Source organism: Epinephelus lanceolatus, chromosome 13 (assembly GCF_041903045.1).
Source record: "Epinephelus lanceolatus isolate andai-2023 chromosome 13, ASM4190304v1, whole genome shotgun sequence".
NCBI lineage: Eukaryota > Metazoa > Chordata > Actinopteri > Perciformes > Serranidae > Epinephelus > Epinephelus lanceolatus.
Genome location: NC_135746.1, coordinates 740,699 through 765,093, shown reverse-complemented (window position 1 = coordinate 765,093; position 24,395 = coordinate 740,699). Strand labels below are relative to the sequence as shown.

At 44.1% G+C, this 24,395-nt stretch overlaps 1 protein-coding gene across 3 annotated transcripts; it reads right to left on the bottom strand.

The window, feature by feature from the left end:
• Positions 1-7,506: 7,506 nt before the first annotated feature.
• tnfaip2a (tumor necrosis factor, alpha-induced protein 2a) lies at positions 7,507-23,596 on the bottom strand. 3 transcript variants are annotated; one of them, XM_078173607.1, is made up of 14 exons: positions 23,416-23,596; positions 22,822-22,956; positions 20,420-20,530; positions 19,128-19,612; positions 17,839-18,050; positions 17,635-17,749; positions 17,410-17,532; positions 17,197-17,291; positions 17,029-17,121; positions 16,765-16,891; positions 14,892-15,017; positions 14,667-14,816; positions 14,372-14,496; positions 7,507-11,108 (listed from the first exon to the last, which is right to left on the bottom strand). In XM_078173607.1, the coding sequence occupies exons 1-14, from the start codon at positions 23,468-23,470 to the stop codon at positions 10,919-10,921; spliced, it is 2,142 nt and encodes a 713-aa protein (XP_078029733.1). In that variant the 5' UTR covers positions 23,471-23,596; the 3' UTR covers positions 7,507-10,918. The 3 variants fall into 3 exon arrangements, with proteins under 3 accessions (XP_078029733.1, XP_078029734.1, XP_078029735.1); XM_078173608.1 differs by having other exon boundaries at positions 17,029-17,115; XM_078173609.1 differs by lacking the exon at positions 22,822-22,956.
• Between the last annotated feature and the right edge of the window lie 799 nt (positions 23,597-24,395).

Sequence of the window (24,395 nt, the reverse complement as noted above, 5' to 3'; positions counted from 1 at the left end):
ATCACTCTGTTATAAAATGTGGGTGGAAATGGTATTGTATTAATTAAACAACTTGTGAATGCTGAGGGACAGTTACTAACGTATGATGAATTCCTCTCTAAGTTCAGGCTGCCAAAGGAATATGCAGTGGTCTGAGATGCTGTACTGAGGAGTGCACTGCAGCTGCTTAGAGGATCAACTGTTGGTCTCTACAACTGTTCCACTCAGCAGTGTTTGTTCCTCAGAGTAAATGACATTACAAAGAATAAATGTTTGAATAAATTCATCAGGAATCACATGCATACTGTATCTGTGCCCTCAGCAAAATTCTTTTGGACCTCGCTTCATGGTGAAGTTGATGTTTGAATATGTGTCTAGTTGGAGATAAATTCTGTCTGAATAATAAAGTTAAAGAGGTCTCTTGTAAAATATTGCATAAAATATATCCAGCAGAGAAACTTTAGAGAGATTTAAGATCGATATTGAATATTCTTGTGTTTTTTGTGGAAATGAGGAAGAAACAATTTGTCGTCTGTTTGATCACTGTGTGTAGCCTATACTAGAATGTTCTGGATGGATGTTCAAACAGAAAAACTGGACAAACAATCCACTTAAAAGAAAAGGACATTTTTATTTGTTTTGAAGACGAGGAGAAAGAGAAAGACTTTATTTTTTTTGTACATCTTCTTCTTCACATTCATAAGGAGAAATGTGCAGAATCCAAACCAAGCTTTGAACATTTTCTGCATGATCTGAAACAATATTGCACAACTTTTGAAGCCTTAAGAGCAAGAAGACACTTAGAACTGACTCTATTATCGATAAGTGTTCTGAAGATTGACGACTGTATTGAGTATCCCTCATTTGTTAGTTTTGTTTTTGCTTTTTGTTTTGTATTCTGTTGTTTCTGTTTCATTTTAATCCCCTGCCACAAACAGTTTTTGTTTCTACCTTAATATGTAAATAAAGGTTTAAAAAAAACACACAAAAAAACCCCCCACTGCAGGCAAGATGGCGGACAACGGCGCCGCCATATATCGGCCCAATTCCAATCCGGCCCCTAAAGACTCAGGCCCTGAACCCTCACTGACTTAACTGACGTCAGCTGGAAGTGATTGAGTGTGAGAGTGTGAAAGGGCTCCGGATGCTACAAATAGGAATGGGACAGCACTTATCCCTCTCTACAAAATGTTGTTGACACTGGCGGCTCTGGGCGTGATCATTTATCTGTTATTGTCAGCATATATTCCACACATAAAGAATATATATCTATTTATATCGATAGATAGATAGATAGATCTATATATCTATATATCTATATATCTATATATATATATATCTATAGGCCTATAGATATATAGACATATATTCTTTGTGTGTGGAATATAACCACTGGTATTCCTCTGACTTCATGTGTGTTTATGAACTATCTTAAATCCTTGTTAATGTAATGTTTCATTGTTTATCTATCTGTTTTTTCGCTCTCCTTCCATAACGTTACCGTTTGCATATCTGCCGACCGTGTTTTCGTTTTTTTTTTTTTTTTTTTACAACACTTCCGGTGTTCCAGAGGCAACCCCTGTATTTGACGTCACAACGCTATGAACTGTGGGTAATTTCCTTACCGTAAGTCCGCATCGATGCTGACCTACGGTAAGGGGGCATAAAGGGCTCACTCACTGACTCACTGACTCGACGATTTGACAATGGGACAGCCCTCACACACTCACGCACTTCACATGAACGCGCCTCTAAGTCAGTGAGTCTGTAAGGGATCGGATTGGAATTGGGCCGAGTCCACACCGGAAGTCCATACCGGAAGTAGTTTCTTCGTGTATACATACCGGAAGTCAGTTTTTAAGTCTCTTTTTCGATGTACTGCTCCACATGTATCTGACAGCTTCAGTCCCAGATTCAGATTATTGATACAGAACATAATCAGTGATGATGTGTGATTACAGATGAATTGACCCAGCAGGATATGACGTCATTAAAATGAGCTCCACCTTCACCACATCTAAAACACATTAAAAACAGATATTTAAGATGAGCATTTTATAAATGTTTGTTTCTCATTTTGCTTTAATTTGTCTTTTTATCTGTTTCTCTGCTGCACGTTGTCACCTGTTACACACTTTCAACAGCTGTTTTCAGACTTGCTTTATGAATGAAGTTTATTATTATTATTATTATTAATGATATAATAATCTGATGAACACTTTAATGAATCAATAATTATAATACAATAATAAAATATAGCAATACCTATTATATATATATATATATATATATATATATATATATATATATATATATATATATATATACGTGTGTGTGTGTGTGTGTGTGTAAGAATGTGTGTATCATAAGTTTCTGGATTGTTATTGTTTTGTGTTTACAAAAAAATGGAACTTTATTCAGAAAAGTTATTAATTAATTGTTTTGTGCTCATTAAATATGCACACACACACACACACACACACACAGTTTATCTCCTGGAATGATGAAGTCACAGTTGAGTGTCTCTGTGAGGTCACATGACCAGCAGGGGGCAGCAGCTGGTTAATAAAAACAGAGGAAGCAGTCTGGGGTCCGTTTCACAAAACAGGTTCAACAAACTCTGAGTCTAATCCTGAACTCTGAGTTGATCTACTCTGAGATAGGAAACTCTGAGTTTCCGGTTCAGGAACAGCTGATTTGAATCAGTTTAATCAACTCGGAGTAGTTTCACCTGGAGTTAAGCGCGTGCACCACGACTATAAAAAGCCAGCATCAATGGAGCCCCGATTTGACGAGTCACCATGGCAACGGGGAAGAGGAGGGCTGCGTTTTTCACCCCACTAGAATTAGAAATCTTAATGCGCTCATACGGTGAGTTTGAACACGTTTTCAAAAAGAAGTGCAACACAGCTGCAGCTGCAAAAGAGAGGGAGACGGCGTGGGAGAACATTGCTGCTCGGGTCAATGCGTAAGTTTAAATGTTGTCCTTTGCAATCACAATAATATTACAGGGGAAAACTGCTTGAATGGTAGCCTATTAATTTATTTCTTTTAGGTGCAATCCCGCGGGTGAGAAGCGCACTTGGCAGCAGTTTAGGATGAAATATAAAAACATTGTTCAAACAGGTAAGACCTCGGCATAATCTCATGGGGGAACCTCATTTTGATCATGTTTTACATTGTAAAGTAAATATTAAGTGGCTGTTTGGCTGTGCAGTTGTTTTATCCCCAACATAATGCTGTTTTAACACACATGAATGTCTTCTCATCTATATCATGTTCTGTTAAATAATTAAGCCTATTTAAACTAACACAGACTTCTACTCAGCCAACAGAAAGAAGGCAGATGCCGTAAAACGAGCACACTTTTCTGACCACTCTGCACACAGTTGCCTTACTCAAGTGCTCAGCGTCTCCGACATTGTAGCCTACAAAAAACTTCCATTTGCAAAGAAACACAGCACAACACACAATATCTGCTGGGATGTGAGAGCATGACTACGATTGGTAATGTTGCAGATGTAAGGACAGATTAGGTTGTGTATGTAGATGATGGACTGTGACGTGAAACGGTACCACTCAAAAAGATAATTGTGTGGAAACATCTATGCGCGGTCTGATAACCATCTCCCGACGAATATTTAATTCTCTGCGCAGTAATGCTGCACCTTCATCCACGGGATCGTTATCAAAAGGACATGCCATGTTAGTGAAAAAAGTCACCACCTACTGCGCCTAATGGACTTCTAATATACTGACTCTGATTTTTTAAATGACAGACGTCAGAACTAGGCTACGCCAAAACTCGCCTGCTGACTGAATGAATGAGGAAATCACATGGAGTGTGTGGCTCTGAAAGAGGGCGGAGACAGAGAGAAACTCGAGGTTCATTGAGAAAAACCTGGTCCCGACCAGGTTAGGTTCATAGAGTCTGTTACTACGGTAACTGACCGAGAGCTTAAGTTACCTCTCTCTCTGAAACAGGCTAGAGTTACCCCTCTTGCTCTGTTTGAGTTACCTCCCTTTTTGAAACGGAAAACTCAGAGTTTCCCTCATTTCAGGGTTAACAGACTCTGAGTTTTCACTAAACCTGCTTTGTGAAACGGACCCCAGATGTTTCACAACTACTGATCTGATCAATATTTACAGCCTGATCAGACGTATTGATCCATGTGGAGCTGACAGCACTGAGCTCTGCACTCTGTCACTGTTACTGGTTTGTTTGGATCTGTCTGTGTTACATATTCACACTCTGTGCTTTTCATGTTTACATGTTCCAACATTGTTCATAGAACACTGTCTTTACTCTGAAGCACCTTCTACAGATGAAATAAACCTGTGTGTGCATGTGTTCATTTATTCATATCACAGTAAAGTGCTGATGACCTCACACTGTGATATCTGTGGACGCCATCACACGTGCTGCACTGACAGCTCAGTGTCGTCGTCCTGGGACCAGACTGACGTCTCACTGTGTTGTTTCTGTCAACATGTTTGTGTTGTGTAAAAAGCTGCTGGGTGCCTTCATCACCCTCAGGGTTCATACAGTGTCTGTCCAGCTGTTTTCCAGGAGGATCCTGGAGACCCTGGAGAACCTGGAGCATGTGGAGTGTGTGCAGAGGCACAGACACACAGATGGACTTTCTTATGGAGAATCTGATGTGAGTTCAAGAATCTGAAGCAGGCCGAGGTCATGTGATCAAACTGAAACCAGCTGGTCTGAAGGCTGAGGCCGCCTCTTCTCTCAACGCCACGTGTAACAGTTACCACGGGCCCCAGTGCACGCTCATTACTGGCTGTAGAGCACACACACACACACACACACAGAGCTGGCAGCTGTTTATAGAAAAGCCAAATGAATCTTATTTACGGAACTCTGCTTCTTGTTCCAACAGTCAGTCTCTCTTTCATTCTTTCTCTCTGCTGCTTCACTGTAAAGTCCTGACTGCGCTCTGAGCTGCAGACAAGCTGCAGACGAGCTCAGCCCGTCAGTCGAACACATTCTGAACCTAAACAGCTCCTGCATGGTATCCTCAGGTCACATGATCAAATAGAGACTTGACATTAGGCAACATCAACATTCATGTTACCAACAGTCATTAAAAACCTGTATGTGACACAAAGAACATAAGAAACTAGAAAATGCATTTCCTGTGGAACATGTGTGTGTTGATGCTGAATGCTGAAATGAATTCAAGACCATGGCTGAAAATGCTGGAAGTGCAGAAATATCAAACATATCGCCACAAACATCTGAAAATCCTCACAGAGCTCAACGTTTTGACGTTTGAATGGTTTCTGTAGCTGTAGGTGTGTAGAAGAAGTGATCAATCAAAAGATGTACAAGTGCTGCACACGACATGTACTACGTGTGTGTGTGTGTGTGTGTGTGTGTGTGTGTGTGTACTTAGAATATGTTACAGTATGTATTTAACATTCATAATCCTGACAGTATCAACAGTAGTATCAGTGGTACAGGCTGTAATACACAACCATTAGAAACTCAGAAAATGTCTGAAAAAAACAGAAAACTTGAACTGCAGTTATATTAAAACAGTAAAAGATATCAAAGAACTGAATTAGAGTTGAATAGCTGAAGCTGTCGGGACCTGTTTGAAGTGTTAGGGTTTGAATGAAGTGTCCAGCTGAAAGTATGCTGAAACAGTAGCACTGCCAAGTTGAGTGGGTTGAAGAGGATTTGAAGATTTTCCCATAGAAAAGACGATGGGCAAAAAATTGCTAAAAAAAAGCTTTAAAGGGATAGTGCACCCAAAAATGTAAATTCAGCCATTATCTACTCACCCATATGCCGAGGGAGGCTCAGGTGAAGTTTTAGAGTCCTCACATCACTTGCAGAGATCCAAGGGGAGAGGAGGTAGCAACACAACTCCACCTAATGGAGGCTGACGACGCCCCAGATTCAAACGTCCAAAAACACATAATTGAAACCACAAAATATCTCCATACTGCTCGTCCGTAGTGATCCAAGTGTCCTGAAGCCCCGACATAAAAAGTGTAGCTCTGACTGCCTCTCTGGGCACCGTGCTCACGTGTGCACTCTTGTGCACAAGACCAGCAAAAGCACGTGAACACACGTGAGCACGGTGTCCAGAGAGGCAGTCAGAGCTACAGGCTACAATGAGGCTAAAAACAGAGTTCAAATGAGGTTTTTCCAAACAACTTTTTATGTCGGGGCTTCAGGACACTTGGATCACTACGGACGAGCAGTATGGAGATATTTTGTGGTTTCAATTATGTGTTTTTGGACGTTTGAATCTGGGGCGCCGTCAGCCTCCATTAGGTGGAGTTGTGTTGCTACCTCCTCTCCCCTTGGATCTCTGCAAGTGATGTGAGGACTCTAAAACTTCACCTGAGCCTCCCTCGACATATGGGTGAGTAGATAATGGCTGAATATTCATTTTTAGGTGCACTATCCCTTTAATATCATAAAAAGTATAAATAGAAGTATGAAAAGTCATAGCAGCCATGTAATAATGCCCTGAACGAGCTGAACATTCTGGCAGTGGAACAGTGTCTGTAGCACAAAGTATGCAGAAGAAGTAATGAACCGAAAAGTTGCTGAAATAATAAGAATAAAGATTTGAATATCAACAGTGATGCTGCAGAAGCATCCACACTCATTATTCATTTCATTGAAGTTTTTTATTCATATAGTTTATTCATGTTTTTTCTAGTTCTCGTAGAATCAGAGTATAATCTAGTTACAGATTGATACTGAGTGTTTTACCAAAGAAAAGAAGAGATAGTCATGATGCAGATGGGTTTGTAATTGTGAGGACACAGCCTGCAGTAAATGGCACCATCTTTAATTTAATGTGAGTTCTTTGAACACAGGTGTAGATGAACAGGTGGGAACAGTTAACCCTCCTCACTGAGGCACTCCTCCTCTGTGGACATGTTTAAATCTGCGCTGCAGAGTCACATGTTTCTGAGGCCGCTGATTGTCCTCAACGTTTGTTTTAGTTTTCATTTTTACTGCCACATCTGACTGTTGTGAGCTTTAGTTTCTTTTTACTCCTTTATTTCTGCAGGATTTGAGGTTTGTTATTTCTCTTACATTTTGCTGTTCTGTTACTTTAATAATTTAATCTCATTGTACGGCACTCTGGGTGTTTTAATCCTGCTTTATGAATACATGTGGTTTCATAACTAAAAATGAAACTCTGTGAACTTAAAGGGGTGTTACGTGCTTTAATGTGTAAAATATTGACAGAGATACAGGATTAAATATAAAGGATCTGTGTGTGTGTGTGTGTGTGTGTGTGTGTGTGTGTGTGTTTACACTCATTGCTTCCTGTTCAGCGAATCAGAGGTCAGGAGGTCCTGTGACTCACTGAGTGGATCTTTGTGTGACCCACACACAGCTGAAACACACACACACTGGGCCTCTGTCTGATGAAGCCTGCACAGATGGAGGATGACCACTGCGTCATAAGATCATTGTGACATCACTGCGGAGAACCACAGAGAGTCGGGACAGACAGAAGACAGAGACATCAGAGCAGCTCCACGACATCAAACATTTATTGAGTAAAGTCTGGTGACAGAGATCACGCTGATCATGTGACACAGTGACATCATCAGGTGTCACTTTCTTCAACAATGAGCGCGTTTACATGCACACTAATAAGCCGATCAGTATCTGATTTCTGGAGTTACCTGATTATTCAAGTGGTCATATAAACAGCATGATCCGATAGGTTTTATCAGATAAAAGCCATTATCTGATTATGAGAAATCAGATAAACACATCCGGCTTTTTCCCCAATAGTCAGATTACTCTGTGCATGTATACCCTTTAATCTGGTTTCTTTCAGGTTTTGCTGTTTTATACTCCCACTCCACTACACTTTAGAGGGAAATATTGTACTTTCTACTCCACTACGTTAATCTGACAGCTTTTGTTTCCTTTCAGATAAAGATTTGACATAAAATAATATATTTTTATATTCTCAGTGTTTAAATTGTCACTTTTATTTTATCTTACTTATATGTTATGCACTTTGTGTGACAAGTTTATATACAATACACTTGTATATTGCACTTTGCAGTACTTTTACTCCGAATCTACCCAAAGTATGTAAAACTGGCTCCACATTGATAAACTACACATTAGAATGCTCTCACATGTATTTGTTAATGATAAAAACAAACAGTACTGTAAGAATATAAGCTGTCAGCATGATGAGTGCTTTATTCTGCAAATATATGATGGTTTTTCAAGGATATGAGTATCTACTGTAACAGGAAGTTTGAGTTTTATGTCATGTACTTGAGGAGAACTGAATCATGTAAGATCATTGAAGTGCACGTAAACACGTCAAATCATTTTATTACCATTACCTGATTATTCCCAGTTATCTGATTATTATGCGCATGTAACCGTGCTCAATGACTTTGTTAACTGTCACATGAGCTCTGCGTGGTGGAACTCGTGAACCAGCAGTTATGCGAATTAATTACATATTTTAAGTCTGCTTCCCTGTTTGTGGTATTTTGTAGAGCTCGTTACCATGACAACAGCTGTCAGAGACCTGACGTCCTTATTTTAACAATCAATATATAAAGTCTGGTTTGTGTCATATTCATTTTTACATACCGTTACACTTTGTGCCATGTTCTCGTATCCTTTCTTACAGAGGAACAGAAGAGGATCCAGGATTGAACCCTGAGGAACACCATGTTCTGTTACACTCATCTGGTACTGTTATCTTCACATACAGTTATGTTGCATTCACACCAGGTGTGAATAAAACAATTTGTGTGAGGGAATTACAGGTAAAGTTAATGTAAAAATGTGATTAGATGTAAATTCCCATCGGGCTGCACAATGAACACGATGCAAAGCAGCGTGAATGAAGCAAGCAGAGCGATTTTGCATCATACGCTTACTTGTGAGAGATAAAAATCTGAGTCAGCAATTTCACATGCCTATGAAGCGAGTCAACATAAAATATTCTGGCATTCAAACTTGTGCGGGTAGTGCAATGTGAAAATTTCTGTCATGTTTGATGTGAACACAACATCACAGTTCGTACCATGTTGTATCATTTCTACAAAATCTGAACTTCTGTGACCGAGTCGTGTCGCAATAGCTAATCAGCATTGAGATCCTCTGGGGACGTATGATGCAGAGGATGTACGTAAGTTCATTTATCAATTCAACAATTTCACATGCATATGATGCAAGTTTTCCACACCTATGAAGTGAGTCAACACAAAATATTCTTAAGTTCAAACTCCCGCGAGTAACAGGACATGACAGATCCCATGATGTTTGGTGTGAACACAACATCACAGTTTGTACCATGTTCTCGTATCGTTTCTTACAGATAAAGTTCTAAAGAGGAGCTGAAGAGGATCCAGGATTGAACCCTGAGGAACACCACGATCTGGGTTCTGTTACATTTGAAGCATTGTACAAAATGTTTTTTAGCTTTTCGTCCTTCATCAGCATTGACTTTCAAAATAAAATGAACTGTGATAAACAGAGTTGGGTTTAAGAGTACTTTGATTACTTTTTGCAGTAACGAGTAACCTAACGCGTTAGTTTGCTGTTTGAGTAATCAAATACTTAAGTACATTTTCAAACAAGATATCAGTTACTTCTGTTACTTTTAGAACGCTGGTCCTTCAGCTCCGAAACAGCAACGGCTGTTGTTTGTTTCTAATAACGGAGATAACATTAAACCTATCAGTCTGAAAGAAGCCACGGAGCTTGTGGCTCGCTACGTGGTCGGAGAAATGCTGCCGTTGTCTACGGTGGAGTCTAAATAGGTGGAGTAGGACTCGCTGACAGACATATTTCAGACTCAGGACTTGCATTATGCCTGGTACACGCTACACGCTGGTACTCACCAATTATCCCCGGTCGTCTTTCACGGCGTGTGTGATGTCATCGGGTTATTCTTGTCCTATTTTTATCACTTTCACTATTATTTGAGTCACTGTGTCTGTTCATGTGCCAGCCGACATGTTGTTGTAGTCACCTAAAAGCGTCAGCAGATGGCAGGAGCTACATTTGAAGCGCCATACGTAAACTGTCAAGCTACTGTATCTTCCACAGGAAGTTCTGACAAATGTTTCAGAATAAAAGCCTATTTAGAAAATGGAGGGATTCTCTCAGCCGAGGTTATAAGGGGCTTTTAATTTGAAATGAGTGTTGAGTTTGAAATGACGGTGCGATATGTTAACTTTACAAAGACAATGGAGCGGATAAAAAGTAAATATATAAACACACAGAGGGATTAATAAATAACGGACCGTCTATAATGTAGTTTGTTTCAAATGAAGCTGGGAGCCTCTGCAGTTGTGGTGAGTAAAAGCCCCGCCGCTATTTGTTAATGTTATTACTTTATGTCTGACCGCGAGGATGTACCATTGTTTGCTAGCTTGATGCTAATGACAGTAACATTAACTCAGCGGGTTGACAAAGTGCCTCTGCTGTTTCACACCATCATTTCCCCCTTTTACTCTGTGTGGTAACATCCCTAGAGGAAATATTAAAAACGCTGGGGTGTTGTTGTCATACAGTTGTCTACGGCAGCAGATCGTTCTGTGTTTCTACTGGTCAAAGTGACGGCTGTGATGGGAGAACTGGATCTCAGTGAAGGGCAAGTGGTCCATAACTTTAATTTTGGAAACAAAAAATGTAGGCTTAGCGCCCTGTGGTCCATTGGCCAATAGGAAATGTAGAATACTCAAAAGTACTTTAAAAGTGCTTGAGTTACTTTTCTCAGGGAGTAATGCAGTAAAGTAACTGGTTACGTTTCAAAAAAGTAACGCAGTAAAGTAATTTGATTACTTTTAAAGTAACCCTTACCCAACACTGGTGATAAAACAGCAACACACTGTAAATACACATAAAATACTGTTGACTGACCACTAACATGCTAACATGCTAACATGCTATAACAGTTCAAGTCTTTAGTGCCATCTGATTGATCTTATTATTTAACCATTTGACTTTGACTTTGGAGAAGAACAGAGGGCTCTGATTGGTGGAGACATCCAGGAGGCGGTTCTCCTCCACGCTGCGCCTAATGGAGCGAATGTCAGCAGCTGATAGGCCGCCCTTCAGAGACAGCAGCGCTGACACGTGAGCATCACTGTGGAGAGACGACACACAGGAGCGATCAGAAAAACACCTGGTGGACAGGTGAGAACAAAAATAACACCAAAGAAGAAAAGAGTTCCTGCAGACGGTCAACGCCCACATGATTACAGACACATTTCTTTATTGTTATTACTTTTGTTTATATAAATCATTATTGTTAATTGTGAGCAGACCAACGTTCAGTTGCTCGTGGACACGATGACATTTACTGCAGTCAAGATTCAGTCGAGTAAAGAACGTGTTTATTAATCAAATGAAACCTGAGTAAAGTAAAGATTAAAATAAATATAAAAAATAAAGTATCTAAACATAATAAATAAACAATATCAAAACTAGAATTTCTCCTGCAGTTGTTTGCCTCCGCCCACCAGCCAATGAGCCATGATGTCACAGTGAAGCTGGCCTTTGACCTTTTGGATATAAAATGTCATCACTTCATCCTGTTAGACATCTGGGTTCAAGTTTATCATAAGTAGTGTGTGAATTCTTCACACTGACCTTTGACCTTCAACCAACAACTTCTTATCAGTTCATTCTTGAGTCTAAGGGGACGTTTGTGCCAAATTTAAAGAATTTCCCTGAGGGTGTTTTTGAGAATTCACGTTCATGAGAATGGGCCAGACAACCTGAACACACAACACCTCTGTCTGCAGCTATCAGCGTGGCGGAGGAAGAACAAGTCATCGTACCTGAATCAGAGCCGACAGGAAACAGTTCTTTAAAATGTTGACGTTTGTCATGTGGGATCATGTTTGTGTACAGACTGAATTTAACCAGAGACACAGTCTGGGCAGGACGGCCTCATGGACGTGAAGTTTGTTCTTTAAAGTGTGAGATCATTCCTGACACTGACACGCACATCATCATCATCATCATCATCGCCATCACCGTTTCATCAGAGCTCAGTGATGAAGTCTTTAAACCTGTCCCGTCTTGTGTCTGTGAGGAGGAGCGGCGCCAAAACCACAGGAACATGTTTCCATCTGAGTCACAGGACGACACACCCGACCAAACAAGACGAACCAAAAACCTTCCAGTGAAACAAACGTGGATCAGCTCTGTGGAAAAACGTCAGCTGAGGACAAACAGGAACACCATGTGTTTATGACACAAGAGACGTTAATATGTCCTGAACAGGAAGTAGAGGAGGCAGCAGCCAATCAGAGTGTCCCATCCAAACTGAGAGCGTCTTCACAACTCTGAATATCTGATCTATTGATGAAGACACAAAGCTTCTCTCTCTTGCTGCAACATGAAACCTCTCAGTGTTTTTCCCTTCACTTCACACACCTGTGACACCTGAGCCCCATCCGGCCACACCTGCTGTCTCCCACGGCAACCAGGTGTCACACAATTGATCCAGGTCAGAGGATCAGTGAATATGAAAACACAAAATGACAGATTTAACCCCACAGAGCCCGACGCTCTGCAGCAAGACACACACCTGTACACAACTGTACACACCTGTAGACACACCTGAGCACAGGCTCTGTGCGGTTAAATCTTTCTTCCATCCTGCTAAATGCAAAGGTGGTGTGGGTACTGGAACACACAGTTATCATGTACAGCCTGAGAGGACGACCTGCAGACAATACTCAGGGCTGAAAAGTAACTTCCTGCCTTTGTATGTTTTTCAGTCAGAACTTTTAGTTTACATTCACAGTAAATATCCTGAAACACAGTGAGACATAAACCTGTAACACTCACTAATGATTAAAGATCATCTCTGTTAAAGGAACTGATGATGATGATGATGATGTTAAATGTGTAAGTGAGTCCTGATACAGAGACACCAGGGAACTGTTTGAAATCCTAAACCTCGTCCTTCCTCTTCTTCTTCTTCCCTGTGACTCAGCGTTTCCTTTAACACTGTGATGTGAATATTAAACAGAGATGACATCATCAGGAGACGTCCAGTGAGAAGGCTGGTTTGGTGAGAGTGAAGAATGAGCTGTGACTCTTTTTCCACTTCCACATTCAGACTGTTTCCTGTATGAGGACAACAAACATGAGCTCAACATAAAAAGTGGAACTGAAACTGAACTCAGAGCAGTCTGCAGGATTTTAGGGGAAATATCAGCAGAAATGATGAATAATATTCATCACACGTTTTCTTTGGTTTCAGTCTTTCTTGTTTCTTTAGTCTAAAATGAGCCCTTTGTGGGGCGTCTGCCATGTTACACTGCAACGTAGCCTCACACAATAGTTTGTATGATATCCTACGAATTAGCAGCTCACGAATGACGTTACATCCTTAACGTAAAGTTACAGAGCTCAGGATTAGAGAAAAACACGGTGAGGACCAACCTGACAAGTTCACACAGATCTGAAGTTTGAGTTAGGGAAACATACAAACAGTGCAGGAGATCAGCCTGTGCACGGCCATGTTTCTACAGTAGCCCAGAATGGACAAACCAAACAATCTTAATGTTTCCATGACAACAGAGAAAACAGATTTATATAAATCCCTGTGAACATGTCAGTGTGAGTGAAATGGTCCTGCAGTGAATGTGTCACAGTGGGACTAACACACCCAGATCATGTGACTCCTGCATGTATACAGTCAATCAGACCCAAACTGGCCGAGGCGCTCTGAGCATGCTCCACAGTTTCCGCCCCGGGCTTTGACCCTGAAGTCCAATAGCATTAAATGTGTAAGAGAAGAAGAAGCCGGTAACAACATGGAGAAATCTACATCCAGAGCCGTGACTTTTTGGACGGACCAAATGTACAGAGCTGTAAAGTTGTCCACCATGGTAGCAGTTAGCTGCTAGCTAACCGTAGCTAACTTGTTTGTCCATTGTTTGGTCTGTGACGTAATAGGTCAACAGGAAAAAGGTCCAATACTAACAAGCTGAAAGGGGGCATATCTCCACCTATCGTAGAGGAGTCGCACATACTTGGCTCAATAAATGGATTCCCCTCCCGTGCTTGTATACTGGGACAAGGACAGTAGGCCAGTTAGATGTCCAAAGCTCCACTTCACTGTTACCATGGAAACGCACTGAGTGACCATGGATGGTGTCTTTCACACTTTGACGTTACCTGAGGTCATCGCTGGGAGGGGTGAGCAGATGTCACTGAATCCTACAGACTGCTCCTTTAGGTGATGAGCTCAGTGGTAACCAAAAATCTACCGGCTTGAGGCATCTCTGTTACCATAGCAACTAACAGAAGAGTCCTCTGAGGTCAGAAGCAGTGGTGAGGTGCTGCTGATGATGTCATCAGTTGTGTCATTATCTAGTACCTATGTACCTGAGGTCAGGGAACGTTCTGGCCAGACTGACGACCTCCAGCTGAACACTTCCTGGATCCTGCAGACGGAGAACCTCAGCGACGCTGCAGAGCATCTCACCGAGCCACAGAGACTCACTGCAGCCCTGAGGACACGCACACAGGACTGTCAGAGGACCACATCTGTACCACATCTGTAGTGTCACATGTTGGAGGTTGTGATGTCAGAAAGTTCCAGTAAAACACAAGAGGAAGATCCCACAGTCTGATACTGAACATGCAAGTGTGTGTGAGTGTGAGTGTGCAGGTGTCTCACCTCCTGTTTGAAGAAGTCGTTGATCTTTTGGGCGTCTTCAGTCATCCTCTGAGCTCCGCCCACCTGCTGCTCTCTGCTCTTCGTCCTGGTCTTCATCATCCTCTTCACATACTGCAGAACCAGGTCCTGATGGAGGACACACAGCAGGGACTGCAGACAGACAGACAGACAGGAGGTCAGTCAGATGGACAGACAGGTGGTAAACACACAGGTAAACTGTCTCACCTTTCTGCAGGCTGGTTTCAGGTCGGTCAGGTCGGTCAGCTGTTGGCTCAGAGAGTCCAGCAGCAAGTCGACGACAGGAAGTGACCCGTCCAACCAGACCGGCGTCCACAGGGGGCTGAAACTTGCCTGAAAACAACCATTGATGAGGAAACACTCTGAGCTCAGCTAAGATAATACATACAATCAAACTGTTGATTTAAACCAGTGTGAATATTACTTGTATAAAAATTCAAAAAACAAATCAGTTCAGTATCTTTATGATCTATCTCTGAGAGACAGACAGCACATCTCCACCACCCTCAGGTACTGACAGACAGACCGGTCCACTCTGTGTGTTTCCATCCAACTCTTTATATCTGTATTTCCAATTTGTGCATAAAAACCAACAGTGGAAATGTCTCAAATTCAAAAGGGTTTTAACAGCGTCTGTCTGCACACAGCAGCGTTAGCAGAACGTTGGATTCTACAGCACATATGACATATGACTCCACCCACCAGTCCACCCTGTGGTTGTATGACTCCGCCCACCAGTCCACCCTGTGGTTGTATGACTCCTCCCACCAGTCCACCCTGTGGTTGTATGACTCCTCCCACCAGTCCACCCTGTGGTTGTATGACTCCTCCCACCAGTCCACTCTGTGGTTGTATGACTCCACCCACCAGTCCACCCTGTGGTTGTATGACTCCTCCCACCAGTCCACTCTGTGGTTGTATGACTCCGCCCACCAGTCCACCCTGTGGTTGTATGACTCCGCCCACCAGTCCACTCTGTGGTTGTATGACTCCGCCCACCAGTCCATCCTGTGGTTGTATGACTCCGCCCACCAGTCCATCCTGTGGTTGTATGACTCCGCCCACCAGTCCATCCTGTGGTTGTATGACTCCGCCCACCAGTCCATCCTGTGGTTGTATGACTCCGCCCACCAGTCCACCCTGTGGTTGTATGACTCCGCCCACCAGTCCATCCTGTGGTTGTATGACTCCGCCCACCAGTCCACTCTGTGGTTGTATGACTCCGCCCACCAGTCCACTCTGTGGTTGTATGACTCCACCCACCAGTCCACCCTGTGGTTGTATGACTCCACCCACCAGTCCACTCTGTGGTTGTATGACTCCACCCACCAGTCCACCCTGTGGTTGTATGACTCCCCCCACCAGTCCACCCTGTGGTTGTATGACTCCACCCACCAGTCCACCCTGTGGTTGTATGACTCCACCCACCAGTCCACTCTGTGGTTGTATGACTCCTCCCACCAGTCCACCCTGTGGTTGTATGACTCCTCCCACCAGTCCACTCTGTGGTTGTATGACTCCACCCACCAGTCCACCCTGTGGTTGTATGACTCCGCCCACCAGTCCACCCTGTGGTTGTATGACTCCACCCACCAGTCCACCCTGTGGTTGTATGACTCCTCCCACCAGTCCACCCTGTGGTTGAATGACTCCTCCCACCAGTCCACCCTGTGGTTGTATGACTCCTCCCACCAGTCCACCCTGTGGTTGTATGACTCCTCCCACCAGTCCACCCTGTGGTTGTATGACTCCTCCCACCAGTCCACCCCATGGTTGTATGACTCCTCCCACCAGTCCACCCTGTGGTTGTATGACTCCTCCCACCAGTCCACCCTGTGGTTGTATGACTCCTCCCACCAGTCCACCCCATGGTTGTATGACTCCTCCCACCAGTCCACCCTGTGGTTGTATGACTCCTCCCACCAGTCCACCCTGTGGTTGAATGACTCCTCCCATCAGTCCTGATACTGGAGTGTATCAATGTTTTCTTCGCCCTGATCAATGATTGTTTGTGTTTATTGATTATGGGATGTGACAATAGTGATCGGTGGATAAACATGTATGACTGCAGTATTTGTACCTTCATCTGGGTGTGAATGGGACAGGTGATACACCTGTACCCACAATCCTTCAGGGCGGACAGAGTGTCCAGACAGCGATGTCTCTGCTCCTCCGACAGACTTCCTGTTTGACCTGTGATGTAATCCCTGAGGACAGTCACAGAGAGCCAATCAGCAGCAGAGTCCATCTTTCTACACTTCCCAGAATGCTTCAGGACATAAAGTCTTAAAGTGACTGGTGTGTGAGTGCAGGTGCGACAGGTGCAACAGGTGTTTGATCGTACCTGAACTGCTGCTCACAGACCAGGTGAGCTTTGACCACTGAGCGGACGTTACCGTGGGCTCCCTTCACGAACTCCTCCACACACTTCCTGTAGCTGAAACACACACTGACATCACACCTTGGACAATACACCTCATTCATTTTCATGAGTCCAGTTGGCGGAGTCTACCTGCTGAGGAAGCTCTCCAGGTGAGCTGTGATCCTCTGAGCTTTCCTCTGGTCTCTGACCACACAGTTCAGTTCAGTCAGGGAGCTGTTTATCACCTGGAGACACCAACACAGAGACACATCCAGGTACACCTGCTGCACACCTGTTCATATCACCACCTGGATTACAGGTGTTTCCTTGTGGTTTATACTGAGTATTCCACCTGAGTCTCACCTGTATGACATCTATGGCCAGTGGACTGAAGCAGTACTGGTCGATGAGTTCAGGTGTGTGCCCGCTCAGCCAGCTCTCCTCCTCTTTACTCAGAGCTGTATTCAGCCACAGCTTTACTTTGTCCTGAAGGAAAGATGTTACAGTGACGTGACAGGAAACAAACCCTCAAAGAACATGAGAGGCTCCTCTGACTGGGACCAGTTCCCATCAGTCACTGGTCTGTACCTCTTTGTGGTTCAGGTACTGGTCCTCCAGTCGGGTGAGCTGATCCTGCAGCAGCAGAGAACCCAGACAGGCCGTCTTTATCTTCCCCTCCAGTTCTTCATGTTTCAGGACTTCACTGCAGGAGGAAACAAACACACTGATGCTTCAGTCCGTGTTAAAGATTCAGTCGTACAGGAAGTGATGCGTTCACACCGTCAGACTCACTGTGGATAGTAGTGATTGATCCAGAACAGCAGGTAGCTGCAGTCGTCTGTTTCCAGTCCAGATGCGGCGAGTTCAGTCAGCCGAGTGGAGAACGTCTGATGGTAGAGTCCAGAGTAAAGGTTCAGGATGTCCATCTGTGGAGGGTAACAGTCCTGCACCGTCCGCACCACCGTCAGCAGGTCCTCCTTCACACGCTTCCCCATACGACACACCTGCACAGGTACATCAGTAACATGATGAAACACCTGCACAGGTACATCAGTAATATGATGAAACACCTGCACAGGTACATCAGGAACATGATGACACACCTGCACAGGTACATCAGTAACATGATGAAACACCTGCACAGGTACATCAGGAACATGATGACACACCTGCACAGGTAAATCAGTAACATGATGACACACCTGCACAGGTACATCAGGAACATGATGACACACCTGCACAGGTAAATCAGTAACATGATGACACACCTGCACAGGTACATCAGGAACATGATGACACACCTGCACAGGTACATCAGTAACATGATGACACACCTGCACAGGTAAATCAGTAACATGATGACACACCTGCACAGGTAAATCAGGAACATGATGACACACCTGCACAGGTACATCAGTAACATGATGACACACCTGCACAGGTAAATCAGTAACATGATGACACACCTGCACAGGTACATCAGTAACATGATGACACACCTGCACAGGTACATCAGTAACATGATGACACACCTGCACAGGTAAATCAGTAACATGATGACACACCTGCACAGGTACATCAGTAACATGATGACACACCTGTACAGGTACATCAGTAACATGATGACACACCTGCACAGGTACATCAGTAACATGATGACACACCTGCACAGGTAAATCAGTAACATGATGACACACCTGCACAGGTACATCAGTAACATGATGACACACCTGCACAGGTACATCAGTAACATGATGACACACCTGCACAGGTAAATCAGTAATATGATGACACACCTGCACAGGTACATCAGTAACATGATGACACACCTGCACAGGTACATCAGTAACATGATGACACACCTGCACAGGTACATCAGTAACATGATGACACACCTGCACAGGTAAATCAGTAACATGATGACACACCTGTACAGGTACATCAGTAACATGATGACACACCTGCACAGGTACATCAGTAACATGATGACACACCTGCACAGGTAAATCAGTAACATGATGACACACCTGCACAGGTACATCAGTAACATGATGACACACCTGTACAGGTTGATGACTCACCTCCTTCTTCAGAGGAGACGACAGCCCTTCGGTCCCGCTGCAGTCTTCCTCAGCAGCCTTCATCAGTCTGGACTCCACCATCTTCTGCAGCAGCGTGTTGTGAGTGCTGAGACACTTCTGAGGACGCCACACGGGGACTCTGTCCTTTGCACAGTCTGTCCATCGCCGGTCCTGCACCTCCTGCTGCTGGATGGAGGCCACAGCGCTCCTTAGGACCTTCAGATGCTCTGAGGGGGAGGTGCAGGAGGAGGAGGGGGAGGAGGAGGGGCTGGAGGAGGAGGTGGTGAAGGTGTTGTGGACGGCCATCCACATCTGCAGCCTCAGAGCCTCAAAGTCTCTCTGCAGCTGGTCCTTCTCCTCCTCCTCACTGTGGGAGTCCTGACTGAACAGCTGCTCCTCCCTGATGATCAGCCTCCTGCTCACGTCCTCCAGCTGCTCCTCCACCTGCTGCTGCTGCAGGGCCTCCTCACAGTCCAACTCATCCTCTGAAACACACAAACATTTTCTCATCAATGAGCTCTTACAGATCCACCAGGTTCTGTTGGTTCTGACCTGACGGTGTTCTGTCTGTGGTTCTGCTGGTTCTGACCTGACGGTGTTCTGTCTGTGGTTCTGCCGGTTCTGACCTGACGGAGTTCTGTCTGTGGTTCTGTCGGTTCTGACCCGACGGTGTTCTGTCCGTGGTTCTGCCGGTTCTGACCCGACGGTGTTCTGTCTGTGGTTCTGTCGGTTCTGACCCGACGGTGTTCTGTCTGAGGTTCTGCTGGTTCTGACCTGACGGTGTTCTGTCTGTGGTTCTGTCGGTTCTGACCCGACGGTGTTCTGTCTGTGGTTCTGCTGGCTCTGACCTGACGGTGTTCTGTCTGTGGTTCTGTCGGTTCTGACCTGACGGTGTTCTGTCTGTGGTTCTGTCGGTTCTGACCTGACGGTGTTCTGTCTGTGGTTCTGCTGGCTCTGACCTGACGGTGTTCTGTCTGAGGTTCTGCCGGTTCTGACCTGACGGTGTTCTGTCTGTGGTTCTGTTGGTTCTGACCTGACGGTGTTCTGTCTGTGGTTCTGTCGGTTCTGACCTGACGGTGTTCTGTCTGAGGTTCTGCTGGTTCTGACCTGACGGTGTTCTGTCTGTGGTTCTGCTGGTTCTGACCTGACGGTGTTCTGTCTGTGGTTCTGCTGGTTCTGACCTGACGGTGTTCTGTCTGTGGTTCTGCTGGCTCTGACCTGACGGTGTTCTGTCTGAGGTTCTGCTGGCTCTGACCTGACGGTGTTCTGTCTGAGGTTCTGTTGGTTCTGACCTGCAGTGTCGGTGCGGTTCTGCTGTTTGCGGTTCTTCCAGATCTTTGCAGGGTTCTTCAGTTTGGGCAGCCTCCTCCTCTCTTTGTCTTGGTTCTCCTCGACGCCTCCTGCTGTGGAAACAGAACGTTCATGTTCTCGTCATTCAAACAGAAACAGTAAATAAAGAACTTCCTTGCCTGATTGAACTCAATTACCCAGAAGTCCTCAGAAATCCACCTCACAGGCTGTGAGCCGAGCACGATAACATGAAGGAGGTCACGTGTCACGTGTTTGCTGGCTATAAATAAGGTGCTTATAGTCACTGATGACATCATTAATCAGAGGTTTAAACTGATATTGATTTTATGAGACTAAGTTAATGAATTAGAAATCAGGGACCAGCTTCACAAAACACCTCAAGTTTTCTCTTTAAGTATGACATTTAATTTCTCCTTAGCTGAGGGATTTAACACAGTTGTACAGAATCCCTTAAAATGTTTCCTTAGTTAAGGAAAAACTCATTTAGTGCATTGAAAGAGATTTTACAGTGGAACGTGTTTCCATGGAGACTGTTTGTTTGTGACACCTGAGATCGTCTCACTGAGATCGATGGTGAAAACTGTGTGAAGAAAAGAAGAGAATAAAAACAGACAGGTGAGAGGAGGAACAGATGAAACTTCAGGAGGAAGAGATGAAACTTAAGGAGGAACAGATGAAACTTCAGGAGGAAGAGATGAAACTTAAGGAGGAACAGATGAAACTTAAGGAGGAACAGATGAAACTTCAGGAGGAAGAGATGAAACTTAAGGAGGAACAGATGAAACTTCAGGAGGAACAGATGAAACTTCAGGAGGAAGAGGTGAAACTTAAGGAGGAACAGATGAAACTTCAGGAGGAACAGATGAAACTTCAGGAGGAACAGATGAAACTTAAGGAGGAACAGATGAAACTTCAGGAGGAACAGATGAAACTTAAGGAGGAACAGATGAAACTTCAGGAGGAAGAGATGAAACTTAAGGAGGAACAGATGAAACTTAAGGAGGAACAGATGAAACTTCAGGAGGAAGAGATGAAACTTAAGGAGGAACAGATGAAACTTAAGGAGGAACAGATGAAACTTCAGGAGGAAGAGATGAAACTTAAGGAGGAACAGATGAAACTTCAGGAGGAAGAGATGAAACTTCAGGAGGAACAGATGAAACTTCAGGAGGAACAGATGAAACTTCAGGAGGAAGAGATGAAACTTCAGGAGGAAGAGATGAAACTTAAGGAGGAAGAGATGAAACTTAAGGAGGAAGAGATGAAACTTCAGGAGGAAGAGATGAAACTTAAGGAGGAAGAGATGAAACTTCAGTAGGAAGAGATGAAACTTCAGGAGGAACAGATGAAACTTAAGGAGGAAGAGATGAAACTTCAGGAGGAAGAGATGAAACTTAAGAAGGAACAGATGAAACTTAAGGAGGAACAGATGAAACTTCAGGAGGAACAGATGAAACTTCAGGAGGAACAGATGAAACTTCAGGAGGAACAGATGAAACTTCAGGAGGAACACAGTCAGAGAAAGAACAAAGTACAAAATAAATGTGACCCTTAAATACAGGAAACAGGAAACGACTGTGAGGAAAATTAATTCAGTCAAATCTAAAGTGTAAAATCAGAAGCGTGTCCGTCAGGTCCTCCTGATCTCAGAAAGCTCGTCTTCATTTATCACCTTAAACTCAGTCATGTCAAGTCAGAGGGACCTTAAGGGTTTTTTTTATCCTTGCTTTGGTTGCTAAGGTTTTTTATCCAGCAGTTAAGGGATTCCTTAAGTGTTGGATAGAGACAAGGAGACAACCTTAAATACTTAAGTGAACTTTTTAAGGAAACCTTAAGGAGAAAGTTTAAGGGTGTTCTGTGTGACAGATTTTATTTGAGGAAACATCAACTAAGACTTTAAATCTTAACTTGAGGTGTTTCCCGTTTCCCCTTTGTAAAGGCTGCTGACACAGTTTGATTCAATGTGAATAATCAGATGATGTCATTAATAATTCATTGTGATGAGCACGTGCCAGCTGGGACACACACACACACACACACACACACACACACACACACACACCTGAACAACCTAAAGAAGTAAGTGTGAGCAGTCCAGTGAACACAGAGCTGCTGTTTCCCTTCACGGTGTCATGTTACAATAACCCTCTCATCAGACTGTTACTCATTCACATCAACACTGAACACTGATGAGTCTGAAGTTGAACCATGTTTGTTATTAACGCAGATCAATAAACCGATCACCATCACACCCGCTGACTGTAGGTGACGTCACAGTTTAACGGTCGATCTGAGCGGAAATAAATTAACCCTTCACAATAAAACTCTGAACATTAAAGGAAAGTTAGTCAGTAAAGAGAAACAGACAGATGCAGCTTCCTACCTCTCATCTCTCCTGCGTTTGATTCTCTAATGGAACAGCCCGGAGGGGCGGGGCTACACTCATGAGGGTGGAGCCACCTGTCTGTCTGCCTGTCTGTCTCTGTGTGTCCGTCCATCTGTGTGCAGGCTCTGGTGACTGATCATCACACAGTGTGGGTAAATACAGAGAGCAGAGGATCAGACACACAGACAGACACACAGACAGACACACACACAGACACACAGACACACAGACAGACACACACACAGACACACACAGACAGACAGACACACACAGACACACACAGACAGGTACACACACACACACACGCACACACACAGACACACAGACAGACGGATCATGATCAGCAACAGTGAAAGGCTCCTCCTGGTCCGCAGCGCCCCTCTGAGGCCAACAGAGGAAACTGCAGATCTGCCTCAGTGTCTGACGTCACTCTGCAGCCTCAGTTTAATACAGACTCCCCAAACACATGACGTCATCATCATCATCATCATCATCATCATCTCTTTATTGAGTCTAAATAAGACAATCATCATCATCATCATCATCATCATCACCATCACCATCATCAGTGAGTCTGAACAGAATCCTCACCTGAGCCGCTCTGACGCCTCCTGCTGGACACAGACTGAAGCCACATCATCTTCATCAGGACCAGAACCAACAGAACCTTTAGGGTCCAGAATCTGCTGCTGCTGCTGCTGCTGAGACCAAACCTGATCTGAATGTCTCAACTGTGTCTCAGAGCATCTCCTCTTCCTCACACTCAGCTGCTTTTTACTTTCACTTTCTGTTTGAGCTCTGTCTGCAGATTTATTTTAGTCCCCCTCCTCCTCCTCGTCCTCCTCCTCCTCCCCCTCCCCCTCCTCCTGGCACCCTCAGCCTTTCAGCCTCAGCTCTGGGTAAACAAGCCCCTGATTTGAGGTGACTAAGCAGCTGGGAGGGATTTTCCAGGAGGACTCTTCATCAGAGACGACTCTTCATCAGAGAGAACTCTCCTGGTTAAAGTTAGGAGGACGTGGTGTTTGGGTGAAAGTGAACAGGTTTCCTTGCAGAGAGTTTACAGAGAGAACTTCTCTCATACAGTGACGAAATCATCAGGCTGCACCTGAGTGTGCAGCACATGTGTTGTCTGGGTGAAGACAGACTCAGAGGAGACAGATATCAGTATTGATCCTATTGACAGCAGGATTAATCATCAAAATAAAAAGGTAGTATCTAGAATATTGATGTTTTGGTATCGACCCATCCGTCACCACCTGACACTCCTGTTCCACCAACATGGAACCACAGACTGTGTAAAATACCAGATGTGTCTTCAGTGACATCATCTGTTGGTATGTGGACTCACATTTTAAAACCTTAGGTTCAGTGTTTTGGATTTTTGGAGCCAGTAGTGACCTCATTTGGACGAGAGCTAACTTTAACAGTAGCTGCTAGCTTGGTTAGCACGGTGCGATTACAGCTGTGGTGATAACACTAATGCTACAGAGAGGTGATGGAGCCTGTAGTGGAGGAAATGTTGCTCCACAAGTGACTCTCCGTCTGTCAGACAGAGCGTTGGGAAAATACTG